We start from the raw sequence: 20,846 nt of genomic DNA on the forward strand, positions 1-20,846 counted from the left end.
AGACAGAGAGAGACAGAGCATGAACAGGGGAGGAGCAGAGAGAGAGGGAGACACAGAATCTGAAACAGGCTCCAGGCTCTGAGCTGTCAGCACAGAGCCCGACGCGGGGCTCAAACTCACGGACCATGAGATCATGACCTGAGCCGAAGTCGGACGCTTAACCGGCCAAGCCACCCAGGCGCCCCGGTGTGTAACTTTTTTGTGTGCAGTTGGAAATGGAACTGTTTTCTTAATGTATCTTTTTTGCTACCTCATTATTATTGCATAGAAACGCAAAATACATGAAGCAAAAACTAACAGATCTAAGAGAGAAACACATAGATCCACAATCATAGAAATTGTAGCTATCCTCTCAGTAATTGAAAGAATAAGTAGACAAACAAATCAGTAAGGATGTAGAAGGTCTGGCTGACAACTACTTCGACCTAATCAACAGGTATAAGATATCACACTAAATGATTGCTGACACTACAGTTTTTCTTCTTTTCCTATTGCACATGGAATGTTCATCAAGATGGACCAACTACTAGGCCAAAAAGTGAAGCAGGAAATATTTCAAACTGGATGATAATAAAAATGCAGCATATGAAATTTTGTAAATACAGTGAAAATAAACCTTACAGAGAAATTTATAGCTTTAAGTGTTTATTTTGGAGAGGTAAAAAGGCTTAAAATGATTTTAAGTTTCTATTTTTAAAATCTAGGAGAAAAGACACAGAGCAACTGTTGTTCGTAACCATATTAACTATTTGATGGCCAGGAACCAATTTTAAGCATCTTGTATCTTAACATGATAGCAAATGTAGACACTTTGCTATATGTAGCTACATTTTAGGAAACTGATTGGGGGCTTGAGTATGATATGAATTGCATCCTCATGGTTTTCTATTTAAAATAATGGAAAATAGATCCCCAGTTACTGTTTTAGCATGAAACAATGGATTTTCAGAATGGATTATTAAGTGGGAAATGACCTGTAACTAGAAAAAAAAATTTTAGAAAGTGATAAAAAAAAATCTTAAAATATTTGTAAATTAAATATTAAGTATCTGTACATTAAGAAACACTCTCCCATCAAAAAGACAAGAAATAGGGGCACCTGGGTGGCTCAGTCAGTTAAGCAACTGACTTTGGTTCAGGTCATGATCCCTCTGTTCGTGGGTTTGAGCCCCACGTTGGGCTCTGTGCTGACAGCTCTGAGCCTGGAGCCTGCTTCGGATTCTGTGTCTCCCTTGCTCTCTGCCCCTCTCCTGCTCATGCTGTCTCTCTTCCTCTCTCTCAAAAAAATAAACATTAGAAAATTATTTAAAAGGACAAGAAATAACAAAGGCGTTCATGAGGATGTGGAGAAAAGCAGCCCTTGTGCATTGTTGGTGAGAATGTAAATTGGTGTGGCCACTATGGAAACAATACGGAGGTTCCTCAAAAAACTAAAAATAGAACAACCATATAATCCATCAATTGCACTTCTGAGTATTTATCTGAGGGAAATAAAAACACTAACTCAAAAAGATACCTGTACCTCCAGATTCATAGCAGCATTATTTACAATAGCCAAGATATGAAGACAAACTAAGTGCCCATTGATGGATGAATGGATAAAGAAAACATGGCATATATTTGTACACACACACACACACACGACAATATTGCCATATGCGACAACATAGATGGATCTTGAGGGCATTATGCTAAATAAGTCAGAGAAAGAAAAATCCTGTGTGATCTCTCTTATATATGGGATCCCAAACAAAAAAAAAAACCCAAAGCTCATAGATACAGAAAACGAATTGGGGGTTGCTAGAGGCGGGGAATGGGGGTGGATGAAGGGGGTCAAGAGGTATAAACTTTCAGTTATAAAATAAATCCTGGGGATATAATGTGCAGTGTGATGACTATAGTTTAAGATATATTTAGTTTTTTAAAATGTTTGTTTATTTTTGAGAGAGAGATAGAGCGTGAGCAGGGGAGGGGCAGAGAGAAAGGGAGACACAGAATCTGAAGCAGGTTCCGGGCTCTGAGCTGTCAGCACAGAGCCCGACGTGGGGGGACTCAAACTCACAAACCATGAGATCATGACCTGAGCCAAAGTCAGATGCTTAAACAACTGAGCCACCCAGGTGCCCCTGATCAGTGAATTTTAATAAACTGGAGCAGAGAATTTCACTGACACAGTTTCAGATTCCACACTGCAACTAATCTTTAATTTTTGTAAGTTTATTTATTTTGAGAGACAGAGACAGTGCAAGTGGGGGAGGGGCGGGGAGAGAGGGAGACAGAGAGTCCCAAGCAGGTTCTGCACTGTAAGCATGGAGCCTGATGCGGGGCTTGAATTCACAAAACCATGAGATCACGAATGACCTGAGCCGAAACTGAGAATTGGACGCTTAACTGACTGAGCCAACCAGGCACTGCAATCTTTTCTTTTATAAAATAACTTTTATTTTAAAATAGTCTAAATCTCACAAGAAGTTGCAAAAATAGTACAGAAAGCTCTGCATACAGTTCACCCAGCTCCCCCAACTATCTCATACACAGACCCAGAACTTCTCAACCAGGTAACTGCTAACTCAGGTGCAGACCTTAATAGGGCTTCACCTGTTTTACATGCACTTGCTTTTTCTCCAGTTAACCTTTAAGAAACTGTTGTTTGTCGAGTTTTAATGGAGTCTGAAAAAGAACATCCACAAGGATTAGAAAAAGAACGCTCCTCCCCCCTTTCCCAACCATGTATTTGTGTGACTACTTCAACCAAACACACATATGACAACAGAATGATTGCAGAATCTAGCCACCAGACGCTACAGAGATTTGCAAAAACGTGAACCAATGCCACTCTCCTCAGTACGTATTTTTCTTTTGGAAAAAAATAGTCACTTTTCTTAAAAATACGCTATGTTAACATGGACTGAATTTACATCTTTCTTTTCAATGACTAGCTTTTGAAATGTCTTCATGTTGATAGATGAAACCCACCCATGATAACCGAAGCTCCCCGAGACCTCCAGTGTCTTCTAGGGTAGTGAAGGGTCTGAGCTCTGTGACGTAAACGCCGGCAGTGGGTAAGCCTCCTCCCACAGACTTCCCGGGCTCTCTTAAGTCCACACGACGCCGCAGTAACGCATACATTTGAGTCAGAGGAAATTAGAAGTTCAGAAGTTTATGGAGTTACTGTCAACAAGGGAACATGATTCATATTCAAACTACTTTAAAGTGACCTTTCAAATCACTTACTATTTGATCTAAATTCAAGTATAGCAGTGAAAGAAACTGAAGCTATTCATCAACTCTGTAGAATTCACGATATTTTTAAGAACGTTCTCGCATTTAAACAGATTTTTTTCACTACTCAGATGCATGATGAATGGACTTTAGAAATATATTGTTCTCCCAGTGCCTATGACTTTGTGTTGGTTTGATCCATGGCTGTGAAGAACACACAGATGGCAGCTGTGATGAGGATGTGCATTCCCTCATAAAGAAGTTTTGGGGAAAACACACTCCATATAAATAAATGGTAACGCAGGGATGTCACCAAAATGATATACGCAGAAACTGGAAAAGAACAGATCAGTGCGTAGCAGAAGCAAGCATGACTCAGTGCAGAACCACTGTTAATAAAAAGGGAAATATGGATTAGTACCTGCCACTTCTGCCTCATATAAGGCACGAACATAAAAGCAAACAGTATTTTTACTTTGAAAATGACCGTGGTAATTCTTCCTCCTGGCCCTCCACCCCACCCCGGCCTCCCAGTCTGGGTCTGGTCAGTCTGATGGGTAGGAGCTTGCCTGAGGGGACATCAGCTGCAGGTGGCTAACCTGTCCCTCTCCAGTGTCACAATCTGCAAGAATAGTTTTGAAAAGTGCCCTCCAGCTTTTGCAGTTATGTTTAAAAATTATGTGCATGTACTACTATACAGCACAAATATTATGAAACACAATGAAAAGAAAATCCCACTGGATGAGATACAAGTTTTGAGCTCTGCTTTGTGCTGTCCAGTGAAGCATCTGGTTGGTGTGGTCTGGGGACACTGGCCTGCGAGTGTTTGCTAAGCAAATGAACCGCGAAGAACATGCCCAAACATGAAGCAGCCCTCAAAGCACATGCTCAGGTCGTGATCTCACGGTCTGTGAGCTCGAGCCCCACGTTGGGCTCTGCGCTGACAGCGTGGAGCCTTCCTTGGGATTCTCTGTCTCTCCCTCTCTCTCCCCCTCCCCCACTGTCTTAAAAATAAATAAACAAACATTAAAAAAAAGAAGACAAGTTTTAGTTCTGACGCCTCCCCTCAAACACTGCAATGAGCGTCTGTGGTCAGTCTATGCCACACATCACCGCTGCCCACTCTTCCTGAAGTGTGGCCTTCATCACACGCACAGCTATCTTCACTGGGTGGGACTCACATCAGCAGTGCTTCGTATGGGGATATGGACATGGGCCTGGGATTACTGGACTTCCAGGTGGGGAGCGAGCACACCCACCAGAGTAGATGCTCTGTGTGCTTAGGGGAGTCTTGGGGTGCCATGCTCATACTGGGAAGGGTCTGGACATGAAAGGTGAGCAATCAGTTCTGTGTAGAGCAAAGGCTGGGAGGCAGAGGAGTGAGTGTGTGCACATATGTGCTCCACAAAGGGGCTCCCTGGGCCTGTCGACCTGGCAACAACTATCTGGTGCCATCTAAGATTCCCCCCAGTGTGCTCACTGTCCAGTGAGAGGAGCCAAACAGTCACTCAAGGGCCAAAGGATGCCTGGCCCCTCATGCTCACAGTTCTTGTCCCCTTCTGTGCCCTCACCTTGCCCTAACTGGTTCTCCGTCTTGGGCCTTGGTGCCCATCCTTCCTTCCTGCCGCATTCTCCAGCTGCCCCATCATCCCCGGCAGGCAACATACTCTCTCTGCTTCTACTTGCATGCCATCCTGTGGCCTCGTCCCTTTGTGCGTGCTCCTCTCCAGCTCCCTTGACTGATCGTGACCACTTCCACCCACATGCCCTTCTCTGGGCAGCTGTCCTGGCCAACACCAGCAGACTCAGGGGCTCAGCCATTCTGGGCTCATCTCTGTGATGTGCTCAGCAAGTAACGGACCCGTCTCTCTGCTACTGCCACCAGCCCATGAGCTCCTGCACCTCGGGTCCCACTGAAGATCCAGTCCATTAGGCCGAGGACCTCCAGGGAGCTGGGCCCTGAGGCATTATGTCATTACGTCCCTCAAGGGCCACTGCACCAATACCGGTGAAACTCTTGGGAACAGCTTCCTGGATGAATACTTGTGGCCCATGGCTCTGCTACCCCTCTCTTGGGGAGTGCCATGGAGTCCGTGCTTAGCTAAGAGCCTGCGGACCTTGCTCCCTTCTTGAGCAGACAGCACGGGAGCTGGAGCTTGCCACAATTTCACACATAGTAAACATGACCTAGTTAGAAAACTCTGGCTTCTTCCTTCCACAGCAACATCCAGGGGGTCACCATTCCCACAACCTCAGCTAAGATGACGTGCACTGTAGGGAGTGAATGAAGGCCTCACAGCCTAGCTCAGCAGGGCTGCTCATGCCACCAGGCTCTAGACCTGAAGCCAGCCCCTGTAGCCAAGGGTCATGAACACCCAGGGCCCAGTTTCTGAGCCACTAGCAATATTTTCTTTTTCTACTATTTTAATATAGCTCTAGTTTTCTTACTTGACTGAAACAAAACAACTCCAAAAACCAATGAGTAGAACTTGATGTAAAAGTAAAAGCTTTTAAAAAAGAAAAAGCAGGGCGCCTGGGTGGCGCAGTCGGTTAAGCGTCCGACTTCAGCCAGGTCACGATCTCACGGTCCGTGAGTTCGAGCCCCGCATCAGGCTCTGGGCTGATGGCTCGGAGCCTGGAGCCTGTTTCCGATTCTGTGTCTCCCTCTCTCTCTGCCCCTCCCCCGTTCATGCTCTGTCTCTCTCTGTCCCCAAAAAAATAAACGTTGAAAAAAAAATTTTTTTTAAAAAGAAAAAACAAAACCTTTTCTAAAATAAAAGAGAAACATTTCTTAATTAGGGAAAACGTCATGTAATACTCTCCAGTTGATTAAAATGCTTTCAGCTTACTTAAAAAAAAATGATTTGTTTTTTTTTTCTCCCCAATACAGATGAAAAGCGTCAGGAATATCAAACTGCGATCCCAGCACCAGAGAAGCTGCCCTTCACAGAAGCCTAGGCTCTCACTGTCTGGCCCTCATCCTCCCTGGCCCACCTGTTCAGCTGGTCTGCAGACCGGACACGGTGTGCTTAGCAGAGCCATGTGCACTAAGGCAGTCAAGCTCTCCAAGGCAGAGGCGAGCACGTCTCGCCAACCCAAGGCCCTCTGGGTCCCCAACACATGACGGCACTGACGAGGACCGAGGCCTCCCAACCCAACCTAACCCTGGTCACAGAGACATCTAGGAGCCTGCTAGGGAGAGAACCAACAGGTCAGTAGTGGTCTCGTGGCCCACGTAGGTTCACAGGCAGCACGAGAGCCTGAAGGTTATCGCGGGCAGTGCAGCGGCCCCCACATGCCTCTGCTCCAGCCAGCAGTGCCTTGGCTTGGAGGCGCTGACCATCAGACGAGCAGTGACTATCCACAGACGGTCCCCAAGTGTGCATCCGAGGAAAACACACTGACCTGTAGGCATCTCTCCTCAGGAAACCTAGAGCGAGCTGGAGAAATGAGACTCCCACATTTGGGAAGCCAAACATCAACCGTGGCAATTCAGAGGGGCGGCCAGAAGGTCCCCGGAGTAGGAAGCCTGCTCTCCACAGGTGAAGCCTTTACTTGCTTTCTTGCTCTAAACTTTGACTAGAGGGTATCACCTCACTCACTCCTACACTCCCCTCCACCCCTTACGTGACTGTGGAATGGGAGAAGATGGTGGCCCGTGGACATGAACTTGGGGGCAGAAGTCGAGGGTCCCTGAGGCCTGAGTCTCAGGAGCTGGTCTGGGGTGAGGACGAGAGGCTTCCCATGAAGTATGTGCTGTCCTGAGAGGTGGGACCTGAGCATGTCCCGGGAAGTTCAGACATGGGTCAGCAAGTCACCATAGCAGGGGCTGCACTCTAATGGGGGGGCAGAGGAGTGGGGGTCTAGAGGGGTAACAGGGACAGGAGGCCTCAACCTCCCCCAAGCGACATCCCCCTGTAGGGCTGGGGACACAGCGGGACATTTGGCAGGAATATTGTCCTTCTGGGGCCTGCCCCGCACGTTCCACAGCCTACTCAGCATGTGGGGGCTGGTCTAGCACCTCAGCCAGACGTTGGCTTTCAGAGGGGAGACCACGCCTATGGGGTGTTACTGAGTAGCTTAAGAAAGGCAACGGTGCTTTTGGGACTGGGGCACTGAGAGAGCCCCGACACACGTTGCACGGCTGCTCACACCACCTCCAGCACCCGTGGGACTCCTCACATAGGCCCCACCCCCCAGGAGGTGATACCATCACACCGTTTTACAGAAGGGAGAGTCTGGGCCTATTTGGAAAGTGCAGAATCAGGCAGGCCACATGCCCCTCAGGCTGCACTCTGCCAGGCCGGACCCAGGCGCTGTTACCGTGGTACACACACTGGGAAGCCCCTGCCTTATGAAGCCTTCTTTCTGGGAGGGCCAATGCATAAACAAATGAGGAAGCAGGGAGGAGCATGGTGGGCAGGAGGATGGGGTAGGCTGCCCCATGGGCTGGCCAGAGGGGCGGGCCACCAGGTGGAGCCCGAGGGGGCCTCTCGGTGGCAGGGCAGGGCACGGCCCCAGAGTATGCACCCACTGATGGCATCCCCTCAGGCCTGTGCAGGCTCCTCTGTAGCAGGGGTCCTGGAGGTGAGAGCCAGCATGTCCTGTCTTTGTGCCCGAAGGGTGGCCAATAAGGCCACCAGCAAGCAAAGAAACCGAGAAGGGTCCCTGGAAACCATACCCTGGTATAGGCTGGAAGAGAGCAGCAGAAGCTGGCTGCCCTGTGGCCTCCCCATCATCCCGACACAGGGCCCGGGTGGCCACAGACCTGACCTGCACCCGCCTCTGGCTCACATGCTGTGGACTGTTCGTTCTTATTTGCGGAAAGGAGAATGCATGAAGACTTTTAGCCCCTTGGGGTCTGGAACCCTGTATCTGGAATAAGGTACTCTCTTTAAACGGCCGACCTGCCATCAGGGTTTGTGCTAAGAGACAAAGAACAGCTTCACCTGCTGGTTTCTGAGCTCAGGAAGCTCACTAAGTGGCTGGCCCACAGCACGGGTCCTGCGAACGTTGCAAATGCGGTCAGGAACACAGCTGGGACCTCCACGTAGGTGTCCAGGCCCACGAAGCCCGCTGAGATGTCCACCGTGGCTATGTTGTTGGAGTTTCCCTGGAACACAGGTAGAAGCAGCACTGACACAGCCACCAGCAACCGAAGAAAGCTGCATGTGGTCACAGTGACACGGACACCCAGGAGCCCCAGATGCCCGCCCACTCCTTTCCCACCTCACCGCCAGGTGGGGAGGAACAAATATACGTCTGCCGATGAACTACGGAAAATTCCAAACCTTCCTCAGATCTATCTACTTAAGACAGACACGCCGACCTCCCTACAACAGAGACCCTGTCTGAGGGCTGCACCTGGTCTTGGGAGGCAAGGTGGCCAAGGAGAGGCTGAAGGTGGTGTTGCCACATGGCTCTTTCAATGGGTGAATGCTGCTGCTAGGAAGAAGAGGGCACGCTGGCCACGGGGGGGGGGGGGGGAGGGGCTTGGCCTCCAGCTTACGTGTCGGATCCGAGACCCTGGTGGGTAACGAATGCATGGCTCATCTTGCACAAAAGGGTAGGGTCTACATCCAAGGGAAGGGTCTCCTAAGATTCAGTCCCTCTCTCTACTTGTAGTCTTCATCACTGCTGGTGACCTTTTCCTTAGCTACTCAGGACATTTATAAGTTTGATCGCACAAATGTCTGTCCCAGCCCAGCAAAGATCCCTCCTGGAACCACTTATTGATGGCTGAGGACACAACTCCAGCCAGGTGTTCATGGCTTCACAGACTTGCCAGGGGAACCCCAGTGCCTCCTCCTTTGCTGCGTCATTCCAGATGGTCACCGGGTCATGTTGGCAGACCTCCCAGATACCTCAGAGACACCCTCTTACAGCGGGCCCCTCCCCGGACAGCAACCTCTCCTGTGCGGCTTCCCCTTTGCCCACTTTGCCAGTGGCCGCCTGAGCCTTTGCGATTATGTAATTCCCATTCAGAAGCCCCTTGCGACAGACCGGGGAGACCCTGGAGCTGCTGAGCAGAGGGAGGAAGAGTCCCAAGTGCTGTGGCAAGGGAGGCATGAGGAAGGACAAGTGGATCTGACACTGGGAAGCTGCCGGAGATCCCACTGAGGCCGACTCACTCGTATCCAGAGAGGGTTGACCGCAATACTGTTATCGCAGCCAAGGCACAGACGGCCTGCTCTGGGGCTTTACTTCCATCGACTCATTCAGTCCTCAACAGTCCTGATGTGGTGCCATTGTGACCCTCAGTGAACAGGTGGGAACCCAGGAGGCCAGCTGGGTACCAGGAATCACGGAGCTGAGGGCAAGAAGGAGGGGCAGCAAGCCTGTAGGTCTTGTCCCGGGAAAGCTGACCATGAGGGAAGGGCTGTGGGCAGGGGAGAGGCGACGGAGACCCACACTGCTGCTGCTCAGGATCCGACGTGCCGCAGGACTTGCTGCACAGGGTCTGTGCTGAGTTTGCGTGCGGACAGGCCCCCCAGCACACACCACAGTCTGCTGCGGGTTCCACTGCCCAAGGCAGCACCGGACGAGAACCAGTACCACGTGCGATCACCAGTGCTCCTTCCTCACCACCCGGGGAAAGTGGCCGCGTGCCACAGAGGAGCACACTGAACGTGAGGCTGTCTCCTTGCTCGGGGCGTGACCATGGCTCCTCAGTCTTCCTGACACCGAGGCCTCAGTGCAGGACACTGTGCCAAGCCAGCAGCCACTTTCTCCATCTCGGCTCAGAGGGAGCCGGCAGTGTCTACCATGTGGCTAGTTCACGAGCACCATGACGTATCTGTGGATATGCCGAAATCGCTCCCGTGTGGAGTCCTGGCGGTCCACGTGCCCCTGGGGTAGGAGCGTCTGGTGCCCATCAGACACGCTCACTGTGTAGCATGGCACCCGGGAGCCTGCAGAAGGGAGAGGGGCGGGCGATTTTCCATGGCGATGGTATTCCCATTCCCCACCAGGGCACTCGCGGTCAGAGACGCGGAGACTGTCAACAGTGGAACTCCCGGACGGAGGTCACCACCAGGAAAAGGCCTGTGCATGGCTTTCAGACAGAGAGAGGACCATGAGACTGACGGGCCACCTAGACATTTCTGGAATGCCCAGAAAAATGTAAAGTCCTTCTACAGCAACACATCAGTCACACTGAATGGCCAAGAGTGAAAGAGCCCTAACACAGGCGTGTCGCTGCCAACAAAGCAGAGCAAGTGCCACCCAGAGGCCGACGCCGACCCGCGCCTTTCTCTTCTGCGGCTCGTGGTGCCTCAGCTGCTTGCTTTGTCCTTTCCCCCTTTCCGGCTGGTGTTCTGGAATTCCTGGGCTAACTGTATTCCCTCACTTCCACAGGGCTGTTTCTATATTTCTACCGGTAGCTAAGAAAGGCTGTGGTCTTTGAATGTGGCTGCTTGACACCACGGAGACACACACACGACGGAAAGACCGTGAGGCCCAGCCTGTGAGGGGTGGAGCTGACTGACGGGCAGCCACCAGCACCTCGTGGGATGGGCAGCGACTCCAGGGAAGTGCGGTCACTCTCCAGGTCCTACGGACTCCAATCGTGCCTTCTCTGTGGGTCCTGAGGGACACGGGCAGGCAGTGAGAGCTACTATATAGGGTGCCTCCCGTTCTTCACTACTTTAACCCTTGCAGCAGCCGAGGATGAGATGAGGTGTTAGTTACTCCATTTGACAGATGAGACCAGGGCGCAGCAGGTGCCTGCCAGACGCCAAGTGGCTTAAAAGTACTGGACACCAGTGTCAGGGCTGCAGCTACCCACATTTCTGCTGGGGACAGCCACTCTGGAAGCCACCCAAGGGCAGGACTGGAGACAGAAGTATGGAGTCCCCCAGGGGAGACGGATGGCAAGGGGGGGAGGGGTTCTGAGGGTCAGGTCACATCCTCTAGGACTTATGGATTTCTAGAACTTCTCCCACCCCCTTCTGGCCTTCAGGGAACAGATGGAAAGCCATGATGGGGGGCTGCTCTTTGGGGGATGCCATGAGCACCAGGAAACCAGGAGAGAAAGAGCAAGGTCAGGGAAGAAGCCCAGGCCCACCTATCGGGACACACAGACCACACAAGTCCCCAGGGTCTGGAAGAGGAGGGAGGAGCTGGTGCTCACAGAGGAAGTACGGATCCTCACTGTAAAGATGGGAAAACACAGCTGAGACACTCAGGGGTTTGCGCACAGTTCTTCCACCAGAGGGCACAGGGCCGACAGGGGAGGCTGGGGAGCTGTGCCCACCCTCCAGGGTCCTAGAGGCAGCAACTAGGTTGAGGGTGGGGCCCTTCGAACTGGGCAGAGAGATGTGGGAAGGCTGGGATGGAACTAAGTCCCTTTATGGCCAGGAGCTGGGCCCTCTGTCCACCTGCCCAGGCACTGCTCCAAGCACACAGGCAGATACTGAGGTCCATCCTGGAGGCAGCTTGGACTTGCTTCTGATGGGCCCTTTAACACTGGAGAGAAGACGTGACGACCACGGGGCCCCGGGGGATTCATACCCACGTGAAGACACCCAAGAGCATGGCCAGGGGAAAGGGAATAGAAACTTCAGTTATCACTTCATCAGATAAAGCAATGGAACAGTGAAGTGCCTCCCTAACCAGTCACGGTAAATAGACCTAGTGCACAACCACACACCGTCTTAAGCACTCACGGATCCACACCGAGGGGGTCGGTCTTAAGTCAGTCACTGAATTTTATCCTATCAAATACACATGAAATTTAAGCATCATTCCCCCACACCATACTGAAAGTCCCTTCACTGAACAGCCTTTTTAACTTCCCAACTTATGGTAACCTTTCTCAGAGAAAAACTAAAAGAGAAATGACATAAAAAGTTAACGGGCTTCTATTCACAATAGCAATGAAGACCTACCTGGAAATAGAAGAATGCTTGACCAAACCAATAATGCATTACAGTGATCTCAGCTGCATCATGCCTCAGGGGCTTCCAGACGAATTCAGCCATTATAGTCTGAATCAAGAGGCTAAATGCCAAAACTGGAAGATTATGTGGTCTGAAAAGCAAAGCAGCCAGAAGACTGACTCCGCCATATATCTCCCACAGACCCACAGTCTTGATTGTGAAGTCTGCGGCAATGACTTGAGATTTAAGCAAGTCTTTGGTGCCCGTGAACAGAATGCCCAGGACAAAGACATGAACGAAACGAGCTTCAATAAGACCCCTGAAAAAAAAAAAAAAAAAAAAAGCAAAAGAGTTTGATTCATTAGCACCAGCTCGAAAGACTCAAAACACATTTTTCCATGAAAACCGAGAGTCCACTTAGCTGACTAAAGAAGCCATAGTGCCCGCCCGCTTGGGCGACACCGTGGAAGTGGGGGTGTCTGCTTCTGCATCCCAGCCTGCAGGACTCCCCTTGCTCAGAGGCTGGCAGGCCTGTCCTCTCCCTGTGCACATCTCTGATGGAACGGACCCATGGGAACTCTGGGGAGTCCCATTCATCTGGCCCAAGGATGGCCTGGCACAAGGCCAGAGCCATCACTTGTAGGGTCCCAGGAAAACTGCCCACCGGCTTCACACGGTTAATTTGAAAGACCCCTGCAACGGGATAAGGTCAAGCTCTAGCAGAAACTTCCGTTAAGTTCATAATGCTAAGATACAACTGGACGTGCTCACAACCACGAGTACTTGCGTATGCACACGCAGGCACACATACACAACGGTGCAGAGAACACTGTGGGGCCTGCAGAAGGGGAGGGCCAGGTTCATCTGGGCTCTGCCACCTACTAGCCCTGTTGCTGGTGGAAGTTACTTAAGGCTTCTGACGCTCACTTCATTATTCCTAAAATGAAGAGAAGCAGTACCTACACCTCACAAGCTCTCCTGGGAGTTAACCAAAGAACAGAGGTAAAGTGTTTGGCACGTAATAAATGTTAAGGATTATTGAGAATTATTTTAGCACTTCACTTACAATTATTTGTAAAGGATATAATTTATGACACCATACCAAAAAATTTCATCTAATGAAACACATATATCCCTAAAACATATTTTAAATAAATTCTATACATCAAGTATTTTATAAATACTAGAAAAGCTGACCACTTAAAGTAATGCTAAATAAACAAAATTTTAAGTGAAATCATTATCATAATAACGTTATGTGTTTTGAAAAACTGAATGTTCCTATCTCAGATTTTCCTCGGAAGGTTTGTGCACCTAAAAAAGATTCCTTTTTAAAACCACGGTTAGTTGAATTTGACCAGTCCAAGCACTGTCTGCCGTGTGCCTCTGGTGTGTAGACGCCAGCCACAGGGCCATGCGGCAGCCAAAGAGCTAGGGTTAGGTGCAACCCCACGGCCAAGGTGTGCTAAGCAGAGAGCTGATGACAGACCCAGTAGGGTTAAAGAAGGAGAAATCAGCCAAGGTCCGAGTCATCAAAGGGGGTAGAATGCATTCTGGGTGGTGAATACGAAAGAGAACACCAGTGGGTGCCTTCAAGGGGTTCACCTCCTTGCCCCAAACCATTCAATGCTATCTAGGACAATGTCCACCTGACCTTCCACTCCAGCAAGCCTGGGCCTCACAGCGGAGAAGGGGCAGGAGCTAAATGTAAGGGAGTATTTTAGAATATCTATGGACAGCAGCAGACTGAATGGAGAGAAGCAGCTGTTAGGGAAATCTAGAACCCGCACGGCTCGAGACCTGGAGTAGATCTCTTAGTGAGAGGGATCTAGAGTCAGGATAGATGGGGGTGGGGAATGGAGGCATTTTACAGGCAGAACACCAAGCAGTGAAGGGTAGTGAAAGGGTGCATTGAACTGTGCTCTGAACACCAAGAAGGTGCATGCTGTAGTGTCCATGAAAGGTAAGTGATCCAAGTCTTGAGATGAGTGAGGAGGAAATTAGGTGCACCGATCTGAGAGGAAGCGAGGAATGTATTCACGTATCACGCTTTGAGATTTAGACAGCCCTGTGGACATCCTCAAGTGTGACATCTAGCCTTGACATCTGCCCAGAGTCTCAGACTCCAAAGCGAACAGCCTTTGAGAGGTCTCTACACCACCCTCCCCCTACCTGACCTCCCTGCCTCGGGTGAAGGCTACACCCTGCCGTCACCTCAGCCAGGCTCTGGGTATCACTTCAACTGCCCGTACTGTTGGCAGGTCCTATTTTCAGGTGGGCCTCATGCCTCCTGGCCACTCACACAGCCTGGCCACAGCCCTCAGCTTACACCCTGACCTTTTCTGAGAAGATGACATTTGCTTTCCTTTCTCTGATTAGAAAAGCAATAAAAAAATGAAAATGCATGCAAAGGAAGATCACGAGCCACCTGTGAGTCTGTGTCCTAAATCTAATCACAACCAATTACATATTTGAGTCTTTCATACAAACATGAAAAAATACGCATCTACTTCATCAACTGGGGCCATATGATAGTTTTATAGCCTCCTGGTCCACATCTTCTCATCGTCTATGAAGACACAATACCCAGCACAGAGCTTTAACATCACTCAGAGGTTCATCCCACTACTGTCGGCCAATTATCTTGATTTGTACTCTGTGTACCTGTAAATAATTTTTCAGAGAGCGTGCCTGTGTCCTGGTTCCAGGCCTCATCTCTGGTTCTGTTCTTGAGATAAATTTCATAAGAGGGTGCCCAGGTCACAGGGTTGGATACACTCAAAGTTCTTACCACGTTTTACAACCTCCAGAACAGCCTCTGCTCACCCCACCCCACATTGCCTTTAAAAAAAGAAAAGCTGCCAGTTTTTGACACATAAAATGTGGCATTTATGCCTCAGTCAGCACAGGGGGGGCCCCTCCCCACCCCAGGAATTCACCGTCAAATTACGGGAAAGTTGACTTTTCTGGTGTGCTTTGTTTCCCAACTGATAGGAAGCGACCCCTCTTTGTGATTCCTGTTACTACTCCTTGACCGAGCAAAACTGAATCCTTTCCGTTTCTTATTTTTAGAGAACCCTTTACTGTAAAAAATAAACCTCAGTGACCTTACTCCGTTATCTGTCTTTCTCCTGCCAAAGGAAAGAGACTAAAAGAATCAGTTTATTGAGGCATTCCTTGTCCAGGCTCTAGTAACTGCTGAGATCACGATTCACAGAAACCGATTCCAAAGTTCTAAAGACCGCGTGGCACGTTTCAGTGTATAAAACATTAAATAGATTTGCCAGTACGCTTACTTGGAAATGTCTTTGCTGTCTCGTTGCCATGGGAACAGGACATTTCCAATGGCTGCCCGGTAGCAGTAGACACCCAGGAGGCCAAGTGCCATGGCTACTTTTGACGTCAGGGAGCACCTCCTCTGCACCAGCGCAAAAATCATGATGAGTGAGAGGGCGGCCAGAACGGAGAGCTCAGCTTTATGATCAGAACTGAAATGAAACGGAAAATCCCCAAATCGCTAGTAAGTATAGCGATCGATGTTACGGATCTACACCGAGTGGCTTTCTAGGAACTGTATTAAAAATAGCTGGTTTTTCTGAAAAGCAAAAAAGAAAAGAAAATCGTTGGTGCTTTAAATTCAAAGGTTCTTAAAATGCGACAAATGAGTTAACCTGGGCTCTCATTTCTCATTCACAAATGGTCCCTGCCACCAGGTCTGCACTGGCCAGCGCAGTGACCTGTATAGAACGCTATCCACTGGCTCCCCTGGCAACTCCATGTTCCCCCAACCACCGGTGAAGAGATTCTGGGCAAACTGTGTATTTGCCAGCGTACGTCCTGCTCACGGGAGACCAGCACGTCCTGGCGCAATCCTCTCTCATTCCCTCATTAACACAGATTGACTCACTTGAGAGTGTCTGCTCGTTCCCAGGCGAGGAGACTTTGCAGTCAGGCTCGGGGCACAAAGCCGTCATGGCAAAGCTGCGGCCCTGTCTCTGTCCGGCCCCCGCCCACCATCCTGCCACCTCAGTGAGTGCTGCGCTGGAAGGCAGGATTCTTTTGTTTCATTCATCACAGCATACACTCACGAAGGCCAGACACTCAATAGTTGTTAAGTGGATGAGTGACTAACCCTGCCAAGGTAAACACACAGCAGTGGAAAAACTACTTGGAAAAGACTCAGAGGAAAGATATGGCCAGCGTCAGGACATGGGCCCAGGGATGGCGGGAGGTGATGGGTGTCGTGCTGGGGCCTGGCCCTGCCCTGGTGCTTGGTCTGGGAGGTGGTCACCTGGGTGTCCATTCGCTGTCGCTCTTTAAACTAGATGTTTTATGCACTCTCCTGGATTATTCATTGTAACAACTGAAAAATAGCAATAAAGAAGGTAAGTTCAGATGCCTCTCAAGAAGCCCTCCTCTGAAGGAGAAATGGGGCCACGTTGCAGCTTCTTCACGAACTGACAGGACTAATTCAGCAGCACGGGGAAAGCTGTGATGCAGGAAGGGGCACCCTCTGAGGGGAAGAGGTCGGGCCTGATGTGCCGGAGGAGGGTCCAGACTGAGGAGTGGGCACAGTGGCCCCTGGAGAGGGGGGCGGGGCATCAGGGGTGGGATCAGCACATTCTCCTGCAGTGCCTCAACTCTCCAGAAAGGTAAGTGAGGCTTCTGGGCTGTCCCAGAGCTGCCCCAACCTCACATGCTCAGGCAGAGGTCTCGAGTTGCTTCTGCTTCCTCACCTGAGGTGGGACAGGCCAGCGATCTCTCTCCAGGCCTGCTACAAAAACAAAACGAGCAGGCACGTGGCAGGACCCGGAAAAAGCTGCCTGTGGTTCCTGTGGTTGCCAGAGGTTTGCCAACAGAGTTAGCACTTGGGAGAAATTCCCCACAAGAATTATTTGACCAGAGGGATGATTTTTACAGCCTGTGATGGATCTTTCCAGGTATCTTGGAGCCATGGCAGTGTGCGGTCAGGGGTCCTCTGCTGCTCGCCGGGACTGCGTTCTATCACTTCCTTTTGTGTGTCTGCTGTGAGTAAAATCACACCTCGTTGTTTGACCCTACGCTCCCTGATCACTAGGACGGTGGGCATGTCCCTCGTCTTTCTGTTGGCATCCCCTCCTTTAGGAATGTGTCTGTCACTGTCCTGAGCCCCCTTCCTGCTGGCGACTTTCATACAAGTCCTTCACAGCGACAGGAAATAAATTTTTATTCCGTTCTCTTCCTTCTCCTTTAGTTTTCTAACTCTTCACTGACAGGCAATTAGAATATATAATACAGCCAGTATTTTCTGTCCCAGTTTCCTCTCTCTACTGTGATCCTCCCCATCCACTACACTTTCGACTAGGTTGTCCAGCCATCAGCCTCAGGGTGGGGAGAGAGGGGAGGAAGGACGGAGGGAGGATGGCCCTGTCCCAGACCTGCCTTGTCGGCGAGGAGGCAGCAAGTAACAAAAGTATATCCTCGCTGCAGTCGTCATTTTGAAACTCAAAGGTTTTCAAATATAAAGTTATGGTGACTCAGCAATAAAAAAACCCCAAACATGTTAGGGTAGCCTCAAATAAATCCATCTTTCAATATTAATTCCTGGCTTACAGTCTATTTTTCCATTTCTTCAGTTCTCAAATACCACTTCCGTCCTGAGTATAAAAAACAGGCCTGAATTTGGAAAAAGAACACTCTGTGGCCAGTCGGCCGTGCAAGGTCCGGCCTAAGGCTACAGCTCATACTCTCTCTCACCTGGTGAGCCAGTGCCCCAGGTCAGGCCGGTGGGCCCACTGCACACCCGTCTGGTTTAGTGACCGCAGCAGCCGGCAGCAGGTAAGTATCACCCAGGGGCTTGCCATCGCCATCCACTTCTCCCAGCCTCTGAGCGTGTTAAGGGAAGTGGGGCTCTTAGACGCTCTGTGGGGCTCTAGCTCGTCATGGCCGATGCTCCCGTCCTGTAACGCTGGTGCAGTGTTGACAAACCCCCGCTCCCCGTGCGAGCATCGCCGGGGCTCACAGTCGTCACCCAGAAAGCAGTTTCTGTAGATTTCGTGACACAGAGCCAGACACAGGGTGTTAACGAGGAAGTACCAGGTCTGGTGCTCTTCCTCGATGAAGCTGCTTGCGCCCAGACTCAGCACATGGCCCATGGTCCCCAACAAGATAACAACATCCAACTCTGACCATCGTGAGTTTGGATGGGTTGGATTCTGTAAAAGGAAAATGCATTCCGTGAGGGAAACACACGAAAATTACACAAATCCCACCCCAGGCACTTAAAGTTCTTGCTCACAGAGCACAACCTGCTGTGACAGGCACTTGCGGCTCCTCACGCCCCCACCCACCCCCTGCTCTGCTCTGGAGGGACTGTCACCCTGGACTGCAAGTCCTAAGCTGAGTGACAAAGAGAACAAAGATACTTAGCCGCACACCGTCTGGGCAGGGCTGCAGCTCCGAGAGCTCCCCTACTGGCTCCTGGACCCAGCCCTCCATGTACCTCATCCTTTCCCTCAGGGCCTAGGCCTCCAGGGGTCACAGGCAGTTCCTGCTGCTTGATACCAAAGAACCCCCAGGATATATGCAACCACACCAGACATTTAATTTCTCCATGAATTTTCCAGAAATCCAGAAAGCTTTCATTAAAAAATGGTCAATTCCCTCGAAACAACAAAGTTGGCGTCACGGCACCAACCCTTCCATATGCCGAACGCATTGAAGATTAAAGATCAGGACTCCGTGACTGTCATTTGACAACTTCTTAATGTTTCCTCTATTGGTCGTGCACAGCTTGTATAAGACAGAAAGAGAGATACCAGGAACCCTAATTTAGGGCCTAGAGAACGAACGAAATGGCTTGAGGGAACGCTATGTTCTAATGGGGGAACAGAAGCGTGCTATGAACGACAACACGTCAGCTCCTCAGACACAGGCACACGGGGAAGGGCCTCTGATCGTTCTGGGGGCCTGGAGTGACTTCCCTGGGTCCCTTAGGCTCCGGGCACCATGGACCAACCGTGGCTGCCCACCTCTGCTTCACCACACTGCTACTGCGATCACGAATATAGGTGTCAGAGGCCAAAGACCCTAAGAAATCTACAGGAAAACATCAGTCTTGAAAAGAAAACTGCACTTTACGAGGCAGGATGGACTCCTGAGGAGGGCAGGGTGAGGACAGGGTCCCAGCCTCCTGCCGACCTTTCCGGAAGGTCTAATGAGTTGACTCCTTCCTCTCTGAAATGTTCTTCCCTTGGCTGAGAGCTCAAACACTTTCTGAGAGATGTCTGATTCACACTGCACCACCAGTCAACTGCCCATTTGTCTGTGACCAGCAGCCCATGTTTAGAGTCACAGGAACCCTGTGTTTACAATGAAGAAATGAGGCCTGTGACCTGGCAACACAGGTCTGAGGGTCTGAAGTCAGGATGCTCAGACGTTGGCCCTCCTGAAGTGTGGGCTCCTCAACTCTGCCTGGTTACACACCAAGGGGTTTAACCAGTGTCTGATGAATGAAAGATCAGCTGAGATAAGAGAAAAAGGCAGGCCGATCCAGGAAGACAGCGTCCCGTGCGCAGGAGCCAGCCTTACCTTGCTCAGGAGCTTTCCGCTGGCAAACACCTTGGCAAGAGCAGACACAACCGCACAGAGCAGTGCGGAGATCAACACCATCACTCCACCTGCCATCAGCCATGAGAGGCCACAGAAATAGCAGGAACTCTCAGCTGAGGTGCACACAATGACGTGAAGAGCAGAAAGAACCAGAAACATCAAATAAAACAGCAGAGAAAACACAGGCGACCACAGAGGAACTTCCAATTCAGCCTTGCTGCTCAGTGCTTGCGGGATGCTGAGCAGGAGCAGGGTTAGAACCTGGCGGAGAAAAACAGCAGCAGTGTCCATGACTGATGGGCTCGGAGAGAACCGCTCAGAAAAAGCCTGCCTCCTGACCTTGTGCCAGCTGCTCAAACGTTGGGAACCGAAGAAGAAAGCCCAATAAGCACGGTTTGTAAAGGGCTGCCAAGAACACACGCATACTCGACGCCTGGCAGTACTCTGGGCACGAGGGCACACCACGAGGGAGTTCAACGAGTAAAGAAACTGGTATTTTTTCCACATTTAGGAAAAAAAGGGTTTTATACACTTGAAACTACAAAATTCTGGCTGAGTTATCAAATCAGTTTAACAGCCGAGCCGTGACTCCACACGAGCAGCCGTACCTCCAGAACCATGACGGTCCCCACCAGCATCGAGTAGATGTCGTACTGAGCCACCTGTCTGCTCAGGGATAGGCTCAGAGTCCTCAGGGCATCCAAGTACTGCCTGCGAACCTTGGTTCCCAGGTTGAACAGGACTTCCGAGGTATTTTCCTCCAAGTACAGTCTGATCCAGTTCCCATGCAACCTCTCTGCCATTTTAAACTGCTCAAACCCAGGCTCTACCAAGAAGAGGACAAGGTTACATTACAAATCACAGACAAGAGGATGCATCTGTCATTTCAAAGTATTCCATTATTCACACGCATATAGTGCGAGCATAAATTCTGAGACCTAATGGAGGTGAATTATTCCTTGGGGGGTGGCCAGCAACGCCTTCAGTGAAACTAACAGCTGATGATGCTCACGAATCCTCGGACATCCTGCCGGCCCGCTACAGCCCTAGGCACAAAGCAGCACCCAATAGGGACAGAAGCATGTGCCCCCCTGTCTCTACCTTTTACACCTGGTTTTGCCTCCTCCTCTTCCTCCCCCTTCTCTCCCGATCTCT

General features: G+C 50.3%; 1 protein-coding gene across 14 annotated transcripts in view; it reads right to left on the bottom strand.

The window, feature by feature from the left end:
• Window positions 1-2,419: 2,419 nt before the first annotated feature.
• Window positions 2,420-20,846, bottom strand: part of PIGG (phosphatidylinositol glycan anchor biosynthesis class G (EMM blood group)) — a 44,276-nt gene continuing 25,849 nt past the window's right edge. For 8 of the 14 annotated variants that reach the window (XM_040490158.1, XM_040490170.1, XM_040490145.1 and 5 more), the window contains 7 exons: window positions 20,300-20,517; window positions 19,671-19,952; window positions 17,838-18,295; window positions 15,398-15,589; window positions 12,111-12,420; window positions 8,172-8,335; window positions 2,420-3,611 (listed from right to left, as the gene is read on the bottom strand). In XM_040490158.1, the coding sequence (XP_040346092.1) occupies window positions 3,398-3,611; window positions 8,172-8,335; window positions 12,111-12,420; window positions 15,398-15,589; window positions 17,838-18,295; window positions 19,671-19,952; window positions 20,300-20,517 (1,838 nt within the window). In that variant the 3' untranslated portion in view covers window positions 2,420-3,397. The other 6 variants (XM_040490178.1, XM_040490220.1, XM_040490195.1 and 3 more) reach the window with 6 other exon arrangements.

This window comes from Herpailurus yagouaroundi, unplaced genomic scaffold, assembly GCF_014898765.1.
Source record: "Herpailurus yagouaroundi ecotype Mexico unplaced genomic scaffold, PumYag 28, whole genome shotgun sequence".
NCBI lineage: Eukaryota > Metazoa > Chordata > Mammalia > Carnivora > Felidae > Herpailurus > Herpailurus yagouaroundi.